Raw genomic sequence first — 15,087 nt, 5'->3', positions numbered from 1 at the left:
ACACTTTTATATAGGTCTTTAGTGCATTAGAGAATTAATGCATAAGAAGCATAAAAGACTAAACAATGTATGATAATAATTCTGTGCCATGTTTTAATCGGGTTTGTGATATTTAGATAAAATCACAAGCTCCTGTCATCAGGTAATGAGCAATATTTGACTAGAAACCATCTGGAAATTATGTCATTAGGATTGCCTATTATAAGGAATGAATTCACTCAAAGCTCCAAACATAAAAAGGAAAAGGACACGGTTAAATATGGAATGTGTTTTATATGGGACATGGTAAAAGGTTTAACAGATTTCAAAGATATGCTCAAAATATTAGTCATGCATTTTTAAATCAATATACTCACAGAATATAAATGTTATTGAGGTTACAAAATAATTATTTGGCTATTGAAAATGCACACACACACAGTTTTATTAAAGCATGCAAGCAAGATATCAGGTGGCAAATACTTAGACATTGCATGAAAAAAGTAATACTGAATGAACACACTGTGCAACTATGCCATTTTTTGCTTCAATACCCATTTTGTTTTTCATTTGAAAAGTGTCTCATGATTAAGAAGTTCACCATGATCTTTCGTTAGAAGTTGCAAGAAGGTAATGCACAACGTTTTTATATTGAACTCCCTGTATGGTTGTACAAGTCTTCACACATATATCACACTTACTCTATATGTATTTACATATAGATAATAGTGAAATGGTAAGAACAGAAACCATGGTAAGAGAAACCTACTGTAAACCAATATAGATAGTGTATATAGGAAACGCTAACTGAAAAAGCATTTCTTAATTTATAAGAAATAAGGACTCTAAGGAGACTTGTAGTACAGAATTCAAGCCTTATATTAGACACAGTATAATCATTTGTAAAGTGAAGTTTAAAAGAAATGTAAGTTGCCTTTAGTGTAGTATAAGTACTAATAAATATAATGTTAATAGTAAGAGTTGTTGGAAAGGTGCAATATTGATACTAATTGTAATGTAAACAGGGTTTACAATAATTTAATAGCACTATAGAGTTATTACAGAAAGCTTACAAGTTTTGCCCCTGTATAACTGTAAAAGCCTTGATAATCTCTATATTCTGAGACTAAAAATGAGCCACGGTTCTCTTTGCCACAAAACTGTTGTACACCGTTTGATCTTTAACTACTTCAAGGATTAAAAAAAATAATACATTATAAATAAATAATTAATCAAATAAATTAATAAATGTTTTTAAATTCTGTTTAAAGATAAAAAAAAATTAATAAAAGAAAGAATAAAGATGTTTTAAAAATGAACTCTTTGGGGAAAGCTCACAGACAGCCTTTTACTCATACTGTACATGTCAACGTTTCATTCAGTTCACCAGCCTCCCACAGATAATAGCCAGGCTGTCAAGAAGCTGTGTTAGGAATATTAACAGTGGGAGTCCAACACGTCTGTAGCAAAAAAAGAAACTTGAAACACAATTCATTTCAGTGCATGTCAGTTTTATGTCTCATCTCAAATCATCACCTTCAGACAATTGGTAAATGTGTTGTGCTTAAAGAGAGAATCAGATCATGGGACTTTTCTTGTCTAGTAGGTCAGAGCAGCGGCGTGAGGAACGGCCCAGCAGAAACTCCTTCTCATGAATCAGGCTGTCCAGCAGGTCTTCCTGACGGTAGTTATGGTAGACCTTCAAAAAAGCCATGAATGTGATACCCAACCAGGTCAACCAAGCAGCCCATAGTCCAAACTAAATGGAAACAGATTGGCATACATTTTGTATCAAAACAAATAAGTACATAACATAGCTCTACTGACAGCTTTATGTGTAATATATTCAAATCATACTTGTGCAATTGCAAACTGGTCATAAAACGCAGAGTTGTCTAACCCCAGCTCCAAATCAGTATCCTGTAAATCCTCACAGCTACAATGTGAAAAAGAAGTGACGAAGCATTAGAGCATTTACACATATTTACAGCATAAGATTCAAATTCATATTTATTCAGTGGTGTTCTGTGAAACATGATCAATCTTTAACACATTGGTGCTGAACTGGTCCAGTGCTGCTTCTGATAATAATAATAGAGAGCTACTGACTGAAGCTTATGAAAGCAAGATTTAGGCTGTATGTAAAAAATAATTCAGTTATTTATTCTTATTAATATGAAAATGAAAACCAGTGTAGATTGTGTGCGTGTGTGTGTGTGTGTATGCATCACTGCTGGACCAACTGAAAGCATTATTTAGCACAGTGCTAAACCACTGCCTCTGCTGGTTTGAGTTCTGTACCACATTCAGTTAAGATACATAGGCTCATATTCGTTTACATTATAGATGAGTTGTAAAGTCAGTAATGCAAACATTACAGCAATTATAAAAAACAATGTGAATACATTTTCCTAATCGATTTAGTCAATTGTGTTTACGAATCATTTGTAGCCTTGAATTCCTGATGAAGAGACGCACGTTATACAGTATTGTTACCTGCTGGGCATACCGCCCTCTTCAGTAATAGCATCACACCACAGGTTAAAGCCCACAGTCACGATGGTGCTGGACAGGAACACAGCACACACCACGAATAAGCTGATCAGCAGGTTCAAGAAGGCATTAAATATGGAGCTGTGGAAAATTAAGCAAATTTTCAGAAAGCTGTCTGACTGTTCAAAAAGACAAATTAAGCTTCTTATAGAATAACAAATGAGTTTTATGATTCTCCATCACTGTTACTGTATTATTCCGAGGATGTTGTGCAGCCATCATATATACCATTTACTTTTAAACAGCTGCATATTAATTAGTTTCATGGATGGTAGATAAGATAAATTGGGTAAATAACAAAATGGGGAAAATAATGGAATAAATAACAATATATTTTAACATTTCTTACTCTGAAAAGGTATAAACATTAGTTATAAAACTATAATGCAATTTTGATGTTTTTCACTACACTACTGCATAATTGGTGTTTGCAATAATGATTTACAACAATACGCAAAGATTTCAGAAACACGTGATCAAATCGTTGATTGTGAGCTGCGTGCATCCCAACCAATTGCAGATAGTCCAGATGTTCCTGTGGGTGTTTTGATGAATCACGGTGCACACATTACCCAGCAAAAAGCAATGCACATAATTGTCTAAAATAGTGCAAACCCATTTATAAATATATAGTTTTTTAGCAGTGTCTGTTCGTACACTGTAAATCATTTCGCGTTTTAGTTTCTAAAACACACAGTTACTATCTGGTGGTTTGGTACACCTTTATCGTGCATCTCTGACATCATCACTGTATCTGTCCGATCTGCCAGACTGTAGGAAGCTATAGAAAGTATGAAATGGAAGTGGACTTACTCTTCATGGCCTTTGCAAATGAGGAAGAGCAGTCTCCAGGCCTGAACAGCGGCCAGAACCAGGGAGGCCACGCCGGCAAAGGTGATGAAGCTGCAGGAGGACTGCGGTCCCCATTCCTCCACGATGAAACGCTGTTTGGACACAGTGATGTTCTCGTTCTGCCACATACCCCGCGTGAACAGCAAGCATTTCCCGCCGAAGTCCTCGGCATTCTCCGAAAGAGGCACAACTGCAATAAAGCCGAAGACGAAAGCCAAAAAGTACAAGACGCACTGCGTGAACATAAAATTGTTTTTTGCCATTTTCACCCGGCTCGCGCTCAAGCAGCTGAGCATCGCTGCTGCGCATGCGCAGTTCCACTGCTGGCGTGGGAAAGGATGGCATGAAATGTATTATGTAATACTGAGAAATAACACTTTAAAAGCACACTATACTGTTTAGCAATTATAGTTTCACTATATGATGCTGATTGTATTCTTTTTTTTAGTTAATAGCCTAATCATGATAGATGTTTGTGGACACTTGATCAACACACACATATGTGCTTCTTGAATACCCTCTTCGATATTTAATGCCCCTTTCCTGTTCGATTAACCTCCAATCTCCGGGGAAGGATTTCCAGTAGATTTTGGAGCGTTTGTGTAGAGATTTGCTTATTCAGCCACAAGAGCATTAGTGAGATCAACCACTGATGTGGGGTGAAGAAGCCTGTCAGTCTTCCTGTTCATATCAAAAGGTTTTCATTGAGATTGTTGTCAGGTCTCTGTGCAGGACACAGAAGTTCTTCTATTCCAGCCATGGCAAATAATGTCTTCATGGACCTCATTGTCATGATAAAACAAGTTTGGATCTTTTAGATCCAGTGAAGGGAGAACCTAATACTACAAGATACAAAAACATTCTAGATAAATGTCTACTTTCAATTTGTATATGTATTTTAAAGTATGCTGATTCTAACAATGAAATAACTATTATAATAATTATATTGTAATAACTAATATAATTATTTAAACCCCCATGCTAGGAGAACATTTTCTCCAATTTCTAATGCCATTTTCCTTTACATGTACTTTGCAGAAACATGAATATCTGCCCACACAATACATACAGTATGACTCTTTGTGTGTTTGGATTTTAGTTCAAGCATAGAAAAGTTCAGTTCAGTTGTATTTATACAGATCTGCATGAGGCAGGACAAAGCAGCTGCACTGAAGGCTTCTGCAGCATCAGGGTGTTCATTAATTTTTAATGAACTAGATTCGCACCATCTAAACAGAGCAAACAAGCCCGTTTATGCTTCCAGGCTGAAAAGACACAGGAAAGTGCAGACTGGCTTTACATCTTGAAGGATACAGTTACTTGCCATGAATAAAACAACAAACCATTTAATAAAATAAATTTGCATTACATTGATTGCATAGATGGAATATTTTCTGAGAATGAAATACATTTTATTACAATTTACCTTACATTAACATTTACATTATGCTACAAGGAGGAGTAGCCCAGGAATTTATAACAAAGAGGCTTTCACATCTGGAAAAAAAATGCAGTCCTCAAATTGACTGCTCAAATACTATACACATGCAGTACAGAAAGAAGTTTGGATGGAAGACATGCATTTTGCATTGTGTTTTACATGAAAGGTTCCATAAGGCCAAAAGGAAATAGAAGAAACTGTGTTGCAGCTTTAGCATTGCTACTATTCAACAATGTGACTCTAGCAATGCTTTTTACTAAATATTGTATATGATTTGCTAAGTTTAAGACAGTGACAAAAGAATGAAATGCACTTAGAAAAAAAATCTGATCTTGACTTGACTTGTTGCGTATTGTATCGAAATACTGACACAGTCAGTCCAACAGCACAAAAATTTTGGAATGAAGTGGAAAAAATTAAGGTCTAAGTTTAAGAAACGAAGTCTAATTGGATGCTAATGAACCAGGAAAAACACACATTAAGTCCTCTTACCCAGTTACAGATTTTTGATGGCTGTCTCCTTGTGACTGTGCCAAATACTTCCTTTAAAATGTATAAATAATTATTGGTTTTAATATTGCTAGTATATAGTTATAAACTTCTTTTTGTAATCTTTTGGAATTGTCCTGCACAAGTCTTTCTTGATCTTCATGATGTTGACTTTCTAAATGCTCTTTGGAAAAACTGGGGGTTTCTGAAACCAAAGCATTGCATTCAGAATTTAAATAATAACAAACATTTGTAAATTAGTTTGCAAACAGTGATTGATTGATTCATTCATTGATTTGATTCATTGATTCATTAATTCATTTATTTATTCATTCCTCATTTTCTCCCACTCCAATCTGTATAAAACTGTATAAAACAGAGAACAACCAGAACCCTGTAATTATTATTTTCTTCCTAATACAAATATTTGCTAATGTATCTGTTTTTGTTGAAGCTGCAGGATTTGTCCATTGGGGAAAAAGAAAAAACTGAAAACTATGTAAATCAGAAACTCAGCAAACCAAAAAACATGTAAACATGTTAAATCTAATTGACACTGATGGATGTAATCCATGCCTATGACATGATTAAACTAGGTGTAATGGATCCAGAATCATACAGTTTTATTCACATTCATTTGTAAGATAGTACAAGCCCAAGGCATCAGATGCTATTTTTATATATTCTCTTTATTAAAATGCAAATTTAAAATATATTTTAATAGATTTATTTATATAATACATTGGCAAATGTAAATCATATTTAACATGGCAGATATATGCTAAGCAAATTAGAAATGGATCTCTCTTTCTCCTGCTCTCAGCATTGTTTGACCTATTTGCCCTTGTTGCCTTTAGCTTTTCTGCTGCTTTATTCTTCTTTAGTGGTCTAGAAACACAATTTAAATTTGGATTACTTCTCAAGAGCATGGATTTCAATAAACTGTTGAATCATACAGTCAAAAAGATGGTAAAAAACTTCTATGCCTCTTACAGATCTTAAAATTATGAATTTTACACAAGTGTAAACATTCAGGCATGGGCAGTTTTTGTCAAAGTTAGTTTTTAAATATTCAGCATGTAGCGTTTCACGCATCTACAGTCGAATAGAATGTGTTTGCATATGGAGCTCACATTGTGCTGCAATTCATTTCCTCTGTGCATGTGTGGGTGGAGTCAGGGCCAAAATATCCTGATCCCATTAATCTATGCCTGAGGTTATGGGGCAATCAAATAGCAAATAGAGTCCATGATGAAGGGCAGTTTTTTCCTTCAAAAGTACGCTGATATATCATAACAGCTAGCTGCTCTTTACAGTGAGGTAGGGGAAATGAAGTGGAGGATTTGATAAATGATGGCTATTTTACACTCCTTGCCAAATGATTATGCATGATGGATTCGTGCATCATACAGCCTTACTTATGAATTCCAATTTATCTACCAGTAAACAAAAAAAAGGGCATAATATATTGCAGAATTTCTAAATGCTTTTAAAATTCTCAACAACAAGGTCACTTGCATGAGTTATAGCATCATTATTATAAATAAATAGTAACAATTTTAATCCTGATAAAATACTGTTTTGGTTTTATACTCTATGGATTCCTAAAGAACATCAGGAATTCGTAATCTATTTTTAACTAATTTTTTTTTTTTTCATTCTACATACCTCATGACCGAAGAATTTAATAAGGTCGTATTAAGCCAGCATCATCGTACCTAAAAGAATATACAGTATGTAGCAATCTTAACTACTTTGCAAAAAAGATTTGGTTTAAAAATATTAGTGGTTCAGTAAAAACCAATGCATTAGTTCATGATAAAGCAGGGACATCGATGCAATATCATAAAATAGGGATTATACAGTACTGAAATACAAAGATTAATGTGTGAATAACATTAATCCAACACTGCCACTGTGTGGGCAAGGCATATTACCCTCCTTTTCCACATGTACGACACATATATATATATATATATATATATATATATATATATATATATATATATATATATATATATATATATATATATATATATATATATATATATAAAATATTCATGTACCGGTATATAAGATGTGAGAGGTGAAGTGTAAAGTGTATTGTCATTTCTAATACCAGTTATAAATTACATTATCCTACCTGTTTAACCTCTTGTTTGCATCCTCTTATAAGCCCATGACACTGAGGCCATCCTAGAACAAGAGAGTGTCTTTTTTCTAAGAGGGAAAAAGAAGACTCAGTTAACGAGAACTAAAAAAAAGAAAACCTCTAAAAATTGCAATCAGTCTTTTAGACCTTGATTGCTTTTGTGTAGCCAAGTATAACCTTTTGTGACAGCAGGGACCTGCTCAAAAGCAGGCAACAATCCTGTGGAGGCTCTTCTAGTGTCCAGAGCCTGCTTCCACCAGCTGCCCAGCTTACAGTCACCCATTCGTTCTGATGTAGTCCTAAAACAAACTACCTCCTTAAGTCCTGCATTTTTGCTCTCACTGGTTGCTTTGTCTTTGGTCTTCTCAGCCTGGCTGAGGGGCAGTACTGGAGCTCCAAGAGAAATCTGAAGCTGATGAGGACGAGAACCATGCCTCACAGGGTTTAAATCCGTTACTAAAATAGAGTTTTTGACAGATGATAAAACAGAAGGTTGGTTAGGTTCCTCATCCTTCAGTGTGAGGTTCTGTTCACTGAGCTCTTCTAGGAGATCCGGCATTGTCTCAGTAATTGCGCAGGAGGTAAGGATCTCCGGCTGATCCATGGCATCTTGGGAATCATAACAGAAGGACCTGAAGCTCTTCTCGATTGGAGAGTAAGGCAATGCTCTCTAAACAAAGAAAGGGAAGACTACTAATTAAACATCAACCACTTAATAAGGGATAGGTCATACAATTGTAAATGTTGCAGTCAATACTAAAAAATATAGTCCATTATGAACAGATGAGGGTAATGATTTTACTCACTTTTAAAGGATTCAGGTTCAAAAAGCGGTTTGATCCAAATGTTTCCTCACATATGGTGTTTTGGCAATTATCACTCTTAGAATATAAAACATTAAACTGTTCATTCTCATCTTCTGCCCTTACGCTCTCAGAATGTGGTTCCTGGACCATATCATCAAGTGATTCCTCTATCACAAAAACAAGGTAAGATCATAAACTACAGCAGCAAACAATGTAATACTTTTAATAATTAAAAAAAGTAAATAGAAATACTTACCATAATCAGGAATTAAATAATTGTCACCATTCACAGGGGTCTTAGCAGTACTATGCAGCATGGTCTGTTTGTTCTTACTGCTGTAAATTTTATATGTCAGGGTAAAACATTTATTAGTTCAAAACTGTTTTAATTGCCAAGTATATGTGCATGTCAGAAGTTTGGAAACAACTAGTCATATTATTTCTGAGACACACACATGATCCCTTTGTTTATATTACTGAAATGACTGGAAGAATGTTCTATCGATTAAAGATAAATTTTGTTTTGGCTCTAAGAACTATAAGACGAATAGCAGGAGAGATGATGTTGCTTCACACAGTTAATGTTTAAAGTTAATGTACAGTTAAATGCTTCAAGTTAAATGCTTCTTTTGTTTATCAATGTTTAGTTTTTGAATCAGATTTATTCTAATTTTGTAAATAATAGTTATGGGGAGAAGTGGTTTCGTGTTGGTGCCACTATCACTGATTGCGCCACTATCACTGATTGCCCGCCTATAATCGGTACCAGCCCACCCTACTATAATTGCCTAGAACAGGCCCTGCTCACACCTACAGTCAAACATGCAGGTGAAAGCTTAAAGGTTTGGGGTTGTTTTGGAGCCGAGAAGAGGAGACTTATTTCAAGGTAAAGGAATACTAAACCAACATGTCTACTGTTCCCTACTTCAATGCCATGATTAAATTCTGTCAATTTTGTCTGAATTGTGGTTAATTGGCACCAGTGTCATGATTCAACAAGACAAAGACCCAAAGCAAATGTCTAAGCTTTGTAAGAGTTCATGTGGAGAGCAAACAGTTGGCTGGATTGTTATCAATCATAGAATGGCTGACTCAGTCATAAATCCTATTGAACTGCTCTGGAATGAGCTCGATCAAAAGGTCAGAAAGTAATATCCAACCTGCGAAGAACACCTCTAGTGAGTTCTAAAAGAGGTATGGCAATGGATTTCAGCTAAATGTTTGGAGAAACCAACTATCCAGATGCCAGGAGTGGGTAAAGCTATAATTAATGCTAAGAAGGATTTTTAAATGGAAATTAATTTTTCACATTTGTTTGGTCAAAGAATCCCCATACCCTTAAATGACATAGTTTGTTGCATATAAACAAAAGGAACACGTACATGTCTATAAAAACAATAAAAGACTAAGTGCTTTCAAACTTTTGACAAAGTCTTTTGAATGCCTTTTAAAAAGTGCATTGCATATTGCTAATAACTGATTGTCTTTCAAACCAGTTAGTACATTCAGCAAGAGGCCTTTAACAACATTTAAATTACCTGCTTTCTATCTGTGTGACTTCCATTATGTGACTCTCTTTTGTATCTACAAGATTTCCTGCACAGGCCAAAATCTGCTCAACACCATCTAAATTAAAATCATAAAAAATGTCAAAAGAAAATTAGGAAAAACAACCAATCAAAAATAAAAAACAAACAAACAAAAAAACCCAGCTAGACTCACTCTCAGACATGGCCAGCTCATCAAAGCTTTCTCTGCACAAGTTTTTGATAAGCACAGTCTTTGGGACGTCTCCAGTAATAGTGATAATAGAAGAGCACTGGCTGGCATCTTTACATGACATGTGATTGTTGCTTAGCAAGTCACAGTCCTCATCATCGGTCTCCTCTTGTTCTCCCTCTGCATGTGGTGCAGAGTCCATGTGGTCTGGCGATGTGGAGCCAGATAAGAGGACTGCTGGAGATATATGAACCTCCTATAAAACAAATAAAGAAGAGAAATCAATCAGTAAATAAAAATAAAGATAATAGACAGGTCAAATCCCTGTGACTCTAGTATGTGTATATATAGCAGGGGCGCAACAAAAATTCATGGTTTAATGTGTACCTCGATTTTTAAGTCAGGGTTTGGTACAATTTTGTTACGATTAGGTGAAAGAAACATGAAATTGCTTTTAATTTTTTATCAACACAGTTTATTACTAATTACATTTGTGAACATCAACAGTTTACATTTTTAAACAAATTCAAAATAAAATGCCTGCTTGGTTAAAAATAATATTTTATAATCTTCCTCCTTCTTTTGGCTTCTCCCATTAGGGGTCACCACAGCGGATCATCTGTCTCCAAAGCCCCCTGTCCTCCACATCTCCCTCTTTCAAACCAAATATCTGCATGTCTTCCCTCATCATATCCATAAACCTCCCCCTTGGCCTTCCAACGTCACTCCCAACAAAAACCTCAACATCTTCAGCTTTGCTACCTCCAGCTCCGCCTCCTGTCTTTTACTCAATGCCACTGTCTCTAATCCATACAATATCGTAGGTTTCACCACAGTCCTATAAACTTTTGCCTTTCACTCTTGCAGATACTCTATCACAAATCACTCTTGCCACTCCTTTCCACCTCTTCTCCCTGTTACTGCACAATATAATATAATATAATATAATATAATATAATATAATATAATATAATATAATAATAATAATAATAATAAATGCACTCAGAGGAGATTAAACAAACTTGCTGTCTGCCACTTAATACATTCTAAACATTAATACGTTTTATCTCAGATGTTCCGCATGTAAAAATGATTGCTTTTGGTACGTGTGTACCAAACAAAAAACCCTGTACCGAAACATTTCAGTACGAATACGTGTACCATTACACCCCTAAATATATTTGCGTATTACTTTATCATAGTGTTTAGTACAGAAGTGTGCAGAGGCATGGTTTACCATTCTGTCATACTGTAACAACGCTGGCTCTTCTTTCTGAAGCTCAGGATTGGAAGAGATTGGTAATTCACAATAGGTCTCTGACGTCAGGTCAGGTGACTGTGATGCAATCCTGTTTTCTTCAGTTCTCCCGAAGTATTTTGGCCATACCACCATCATTCTTAATATGCAGGAACAACATAAACATATGTAATTGTACATCATGAGTTATTCCTCTATTATTGTTTTACCATTTTAACTACTGTATTTGGGCATTATTCATACTGTAATACCTTGTAAGTTTTTCTGATGAGTTAAGCTCTGTTACAGCTTCTCTAAATAGTCTGAGAAAATCTCCAGGAGTCAGAGAGCCATTAAACAGACACTGGTAGAGCAGTGCAGACAGTGGAATAGGAGCACATCCTGAAAGTGTTAAAAGATGACTAAATAACTGAACATGATCATATTTATTTTTAATGTATCCTGTAGACAAAAGATTTCTTGCTCAGAAAGACTGGTCCTATAATAATGAAGTTTTTATCAGTCAGTGAATAAAATTAGTTCACCTTTTACAACAACCTTATTTTCTGCAACCTTATCACCAAGATCTCTTTGGTTTATGCTGTCAGTTTTTCTTGAATTCTGTCTTTCCGATGAGCCGAGATGTAGTATATCCTGCAATAAAAGGAAATGGTTAGTAAATTCGTTTTATGAATATGCAAGTAATTTTTCTTTTGAAAATAGCTAGTTTACTAAGCCCAGAGTAATCACTGTGCAAAGGCACATCTTACTGTCACCTTACACTGGTCAGTAGTTCTCTACAGAGATTTACATTTTCACAGCCACATATGATATGTTTGAGTGGATATTCATTTCCTGGTTGGCACCATTTGAGCAGATTCTTAGCCTCAGCAACATGGCTGAAAGAATATGTTCAAATGACTCGTTTTATATATATATGTGTGTGTGTGTGTGTGTGTGTGTGTGTGTGTGTGTGTGTGTGTGTGTGTGTATTATACTGTAGCTATAATAATGTTATAAGGCTAAAATCTGACACCTACTTATATGGCAGTTGATTAGATTAATTTTTCATATACTTTTTCTGCAAGAGCACATCCACATACAGTCTGACATCCTAGGCAAAAGTCCTTAACACAGCATAACTGTGACATGATAACTATGCTGAACTTGTGCCTGGGCTCAAAAACTTTCCAAGTGAATTCTATAGGGAAAAAAGTAATTGTTTTCAAGAGCACTCCTTTAAACAAGAGCCTGCCTATCCTAAACTACAAATTATAGCTTTTGGATTTTATAAGTGTGATACTACAAGATGGCATACAGATACAAAGCCATGGTCTAGGAGCCACAATCCGTAGATCTGTTGCGAGAATCTGGATGGTATGCAAAAGGTATGGCGGAAAGACTCCAGCAGATTTCCTTTACATTGAATGTTAGACACATCCAGAATAAAATACATTATCTGTAAATAAAGAGTTAAATAAAACATAAAGAAAAGAGAAAACCCACACTCATTTATGTATGTATTTTTCTTAAGTATTTGTTTTTTCAGGTTTTCAGTTGAAATGGTTCTTATCCCAGGGATCACAGGGTACAAAGTAGGAATACACTTATTCACACCAATATCCAATATTCACACCATCAGGCAGACCTAGAAATCCCAGTGAAAAACATATGCAAAGAACATCCATGTTGATCTAAGAGATGATTTGGCTTAACCTTTGCCACATATCAATCTAATCGTATTATAATTTAATATAAATTAGCAAATCACAAAAAGGATACAATGGCTAGAGCAGATGTGTTGTATGCGGTGTCTGTATATGGGACCAGTACTAGCTTTAAGAGAGATTGGAGGGAAGGTGATGGGTAAATCTGGTTGGTGAAATCTTCTGAAACCCATAGTGGACCATATTGTTTGTGCATATGAGCCACAATTGCCTGTATAATGGAGCTCCCTCTATATTTATCCTCAATATCACACCTGAGAAGAGAAATTAAAGGGATATATTTTTAATCTTTGCAGAAACTGTAAAGCTTTTTCAGCAATACAGAAGCAAAGGATAACAAGGAGTGTTCAGGAAATATACTGTGTCTGCACAATTGACTATTTGTTATAGTAAATTACCTTAGCTGCAGACAAGTTGTCTTGTGGTGCTGCTTCATATCCTGCCACATCTGAGAGATCTGCTTCAGCTCATTGGCATCTTAAAGGGAAGATGCCAGTATTTACATTTGTAGTTATTTCTTCATATTGATGTTCTTTTAAGATAACACCCTTATTTATGTAATTGTAAATAAATATTTACAATATAAAAAAATAAATATTCTACATATTGGCCTACATTATGTCATAATGCTCTTGATTTCCCAGAAAGACCTATGGCTCAGTGGTTTAAGCTGTAATTTTAGTGATATGAAGAAATGTCACTGCTGCCATTAGCCAATTTTGGGTCCTTGGTCTAGTCGTGATCTAATCATGCCTGACCCAGTGCTTTGATGACAACAAGCTGAGGTATGTGAAGACTCTCATGCAGGGGTATAAAAATGCTAAATGATTGATTCTATATTATTGGTTCAAATGTGTACACATAAGAACATGTACATACTGTTCAATCCTGATTGTCATTTAAAACATCACCTGGGTATTGTGGCAGAAGTCCACTGAAGCTCCACCACTGTACCAGTCTTCCCAACAGGATGTGCTGTCGCAGTGTGTGTACATCCCGATTCCAGCATCCACATTGCACCATAGCTTTGGGATTGATTTGACACATCACACATGTGTGCTTTGACATAACTAAAGAGGGGAGAGGCAGAACAAAAAAAAATAAGGATATGTCTTTTTAGTCCTCTGTACCTTTTCACATCACTTAGTGTAAGATTCCAAAGAATACCACAAGCTAAAATGAACTGAAAAGAAATGACCAGAGTGTGACTTACCCCAACGAGTCAATAAGAGCAAATTCTTAAGTTTCTGTGTCAATAGAGATAATTTAGTGAAGGATGTACGGCCTAGAAACATCCACAGGTCATGACAGTGGTGAAAGCCTGGGGCCACAGAGAAAAGTGGCAACTCTATAGCTGTGTCATTTACTTATAGATATCTTAATAGTGCATCTTTTTATAGCATTCTACTTACAGAGAGTTAGTAATTCTTTCTTGATCCGTTCTATGGAACATCGAAGCCAACAGTTAAACTTTGCAAGGCTCTTGTCAGGATCATGTTGACCTTCAGAGTCATGACATCAGATTTGTAATTAGGCCAAAGCATAAATTCATTGTCATACATTGTGTAATGTGCAAGCATAATTAACAGAAAGTCATTTGGCCTATTCTTGCCTTCGGTGGTGAGACTCCGGAGCCAGCAAATGATACCTTTTACATTGTTGTCTGTTAAAGCTTTGTTCCAGAGGACTTCTGTATTGAGCACTGTCTCCATTCTCACTAATACTGGCTGTAATGGCTGTAATACTGGAGAAATAAGTTTTATTTTTTTTTAATAAATATGGTGTCACCAATGTTAAAAAATCCAGTACTCACCAGTAAGCAATTGTCTATTTCAGCACTGGAATAAGAAATGTGTCCAAATCTGCTGACCGAGCATCTGCATGCATTTACTCCGTCTCAATCCTGTCAACGTCAGAATAATCCAATAATCTAGACATGTACACAGTTCTGTAAGTAGTCTGAAGAGAGTGTATATGTGATATTAAATGAAATATGCATGTAACATTAACATAAATTATTGCATGAAAAAATGTTATATGGATGAGCAAATTTCACATAGGTAATCCCGAGATTAAGAGTCTAAAGCAAAATTCTAATACAACTCCAATTTCAAAGAAGTGTGTAAAATATT

The 15,087-nt window shown here is 35.4% G+C and overlaps 2 protein-coding genes across 5 annotated transcripts; both read right to left on the bottom strand.

Moving 5' to 3' along the window:
• Positions 1-253: 253 nt before the first annotated feature.
• LOC124390156 (transmembrane protein 179) lies at positions 254-3,713 on the bottom strand. Its single transcript, XM_046855917.1, has 4 exons — positions 3,346-3,713; positions 2,476-2,613; positions 1,837-1,915; positions 254-1,738 (listed from the first exon to the last, which is right to left on the bottom strand). Exons 1-4 carry the CDS (start codon positions 3,678-3,680, stop codon positions 1,556-1,558), a joined length of 735 nt encoding a protein of 244 aa, XP_046711873.1. The 5' UTR covers positions 3,681-3,713; the 3' UTR covers positions 254-1,555.
• Positions 3,714-4,779: 1,066 nt separating this feature from the next.
• LOC124389678 lies at positions 4,780-14,859 on the bottom strand. 4 transcript variants are annotated; one of them, XM_046855096.1, is made up of 19 exons: positions 14,769-14,859; positions 14,568-14,691; positions 14,368-14,457; positions 14,169-14,276; positions 13,867-14,025; positions 13,354-13,432; positions 13,011-13,209; positions 12,547-12,687; positions 11,774-11,882; positions 11,501-11,630; positions 11,229-11,388; positions 9,995-10,247; positions 9,811-9,898; positions 8,529-8,608; positions 8,273-8,439; positions 7,644-8,136; positions 7,458-7,534; positions 6,983-7,032; positions 4,780-6,202 (listed from the first exon to the last, which is right to left on the bottom strand). In XM_046855096.1, exons 2-18 carry the CDS (start codon positions 14,665-14,667, stop codon positions 7,024-7,026), a joined length of 2,442 nt encoding a protein of 813 aa, XP_046711052.1. In that variant the 5' UTR covers positions 14,668-14,691; positions 14,769-14,859; the 3' UTR covers positions 4,780-6,202; positions 6,983-7,023. The 4 variants fall into 4 exon arrangements, with proteins under 4 accessions (XP_046711052.1, XP_046711051.1, XP_046711050.1 ...); XM_046855095.1 differs by having other exon boundaries at positions 14,568-14,699; positions 14,769-14,850; XM_046855094.1 differs by having other exon boundaries at positions 14,568-14,837.
• Between the last annotated feature and the right edge of the window lie 228 nt (positions 14,860-15,087).

The sequence above is a fragment of the Silurus meridionalis genome, chromosome 8 (assembly GCF_014805685.1).
Source record: "Silurus meridionalis isolate SWU-2019-XX chromosome 8, ASM1480568v1, whole genome shotgun sequence".
In the NCBI taxonomy this organism is placed as follows: Eukaryota; Metazoa; Chordata; class Actinopteri; order Siluriformes; family Siluridae; genus Silurus; species Silurus meridionalis.
Note: the sequence above shows the minus strand (reverse complement) of the source record. Positions and strands in the feature narration are given on the sequence as shown.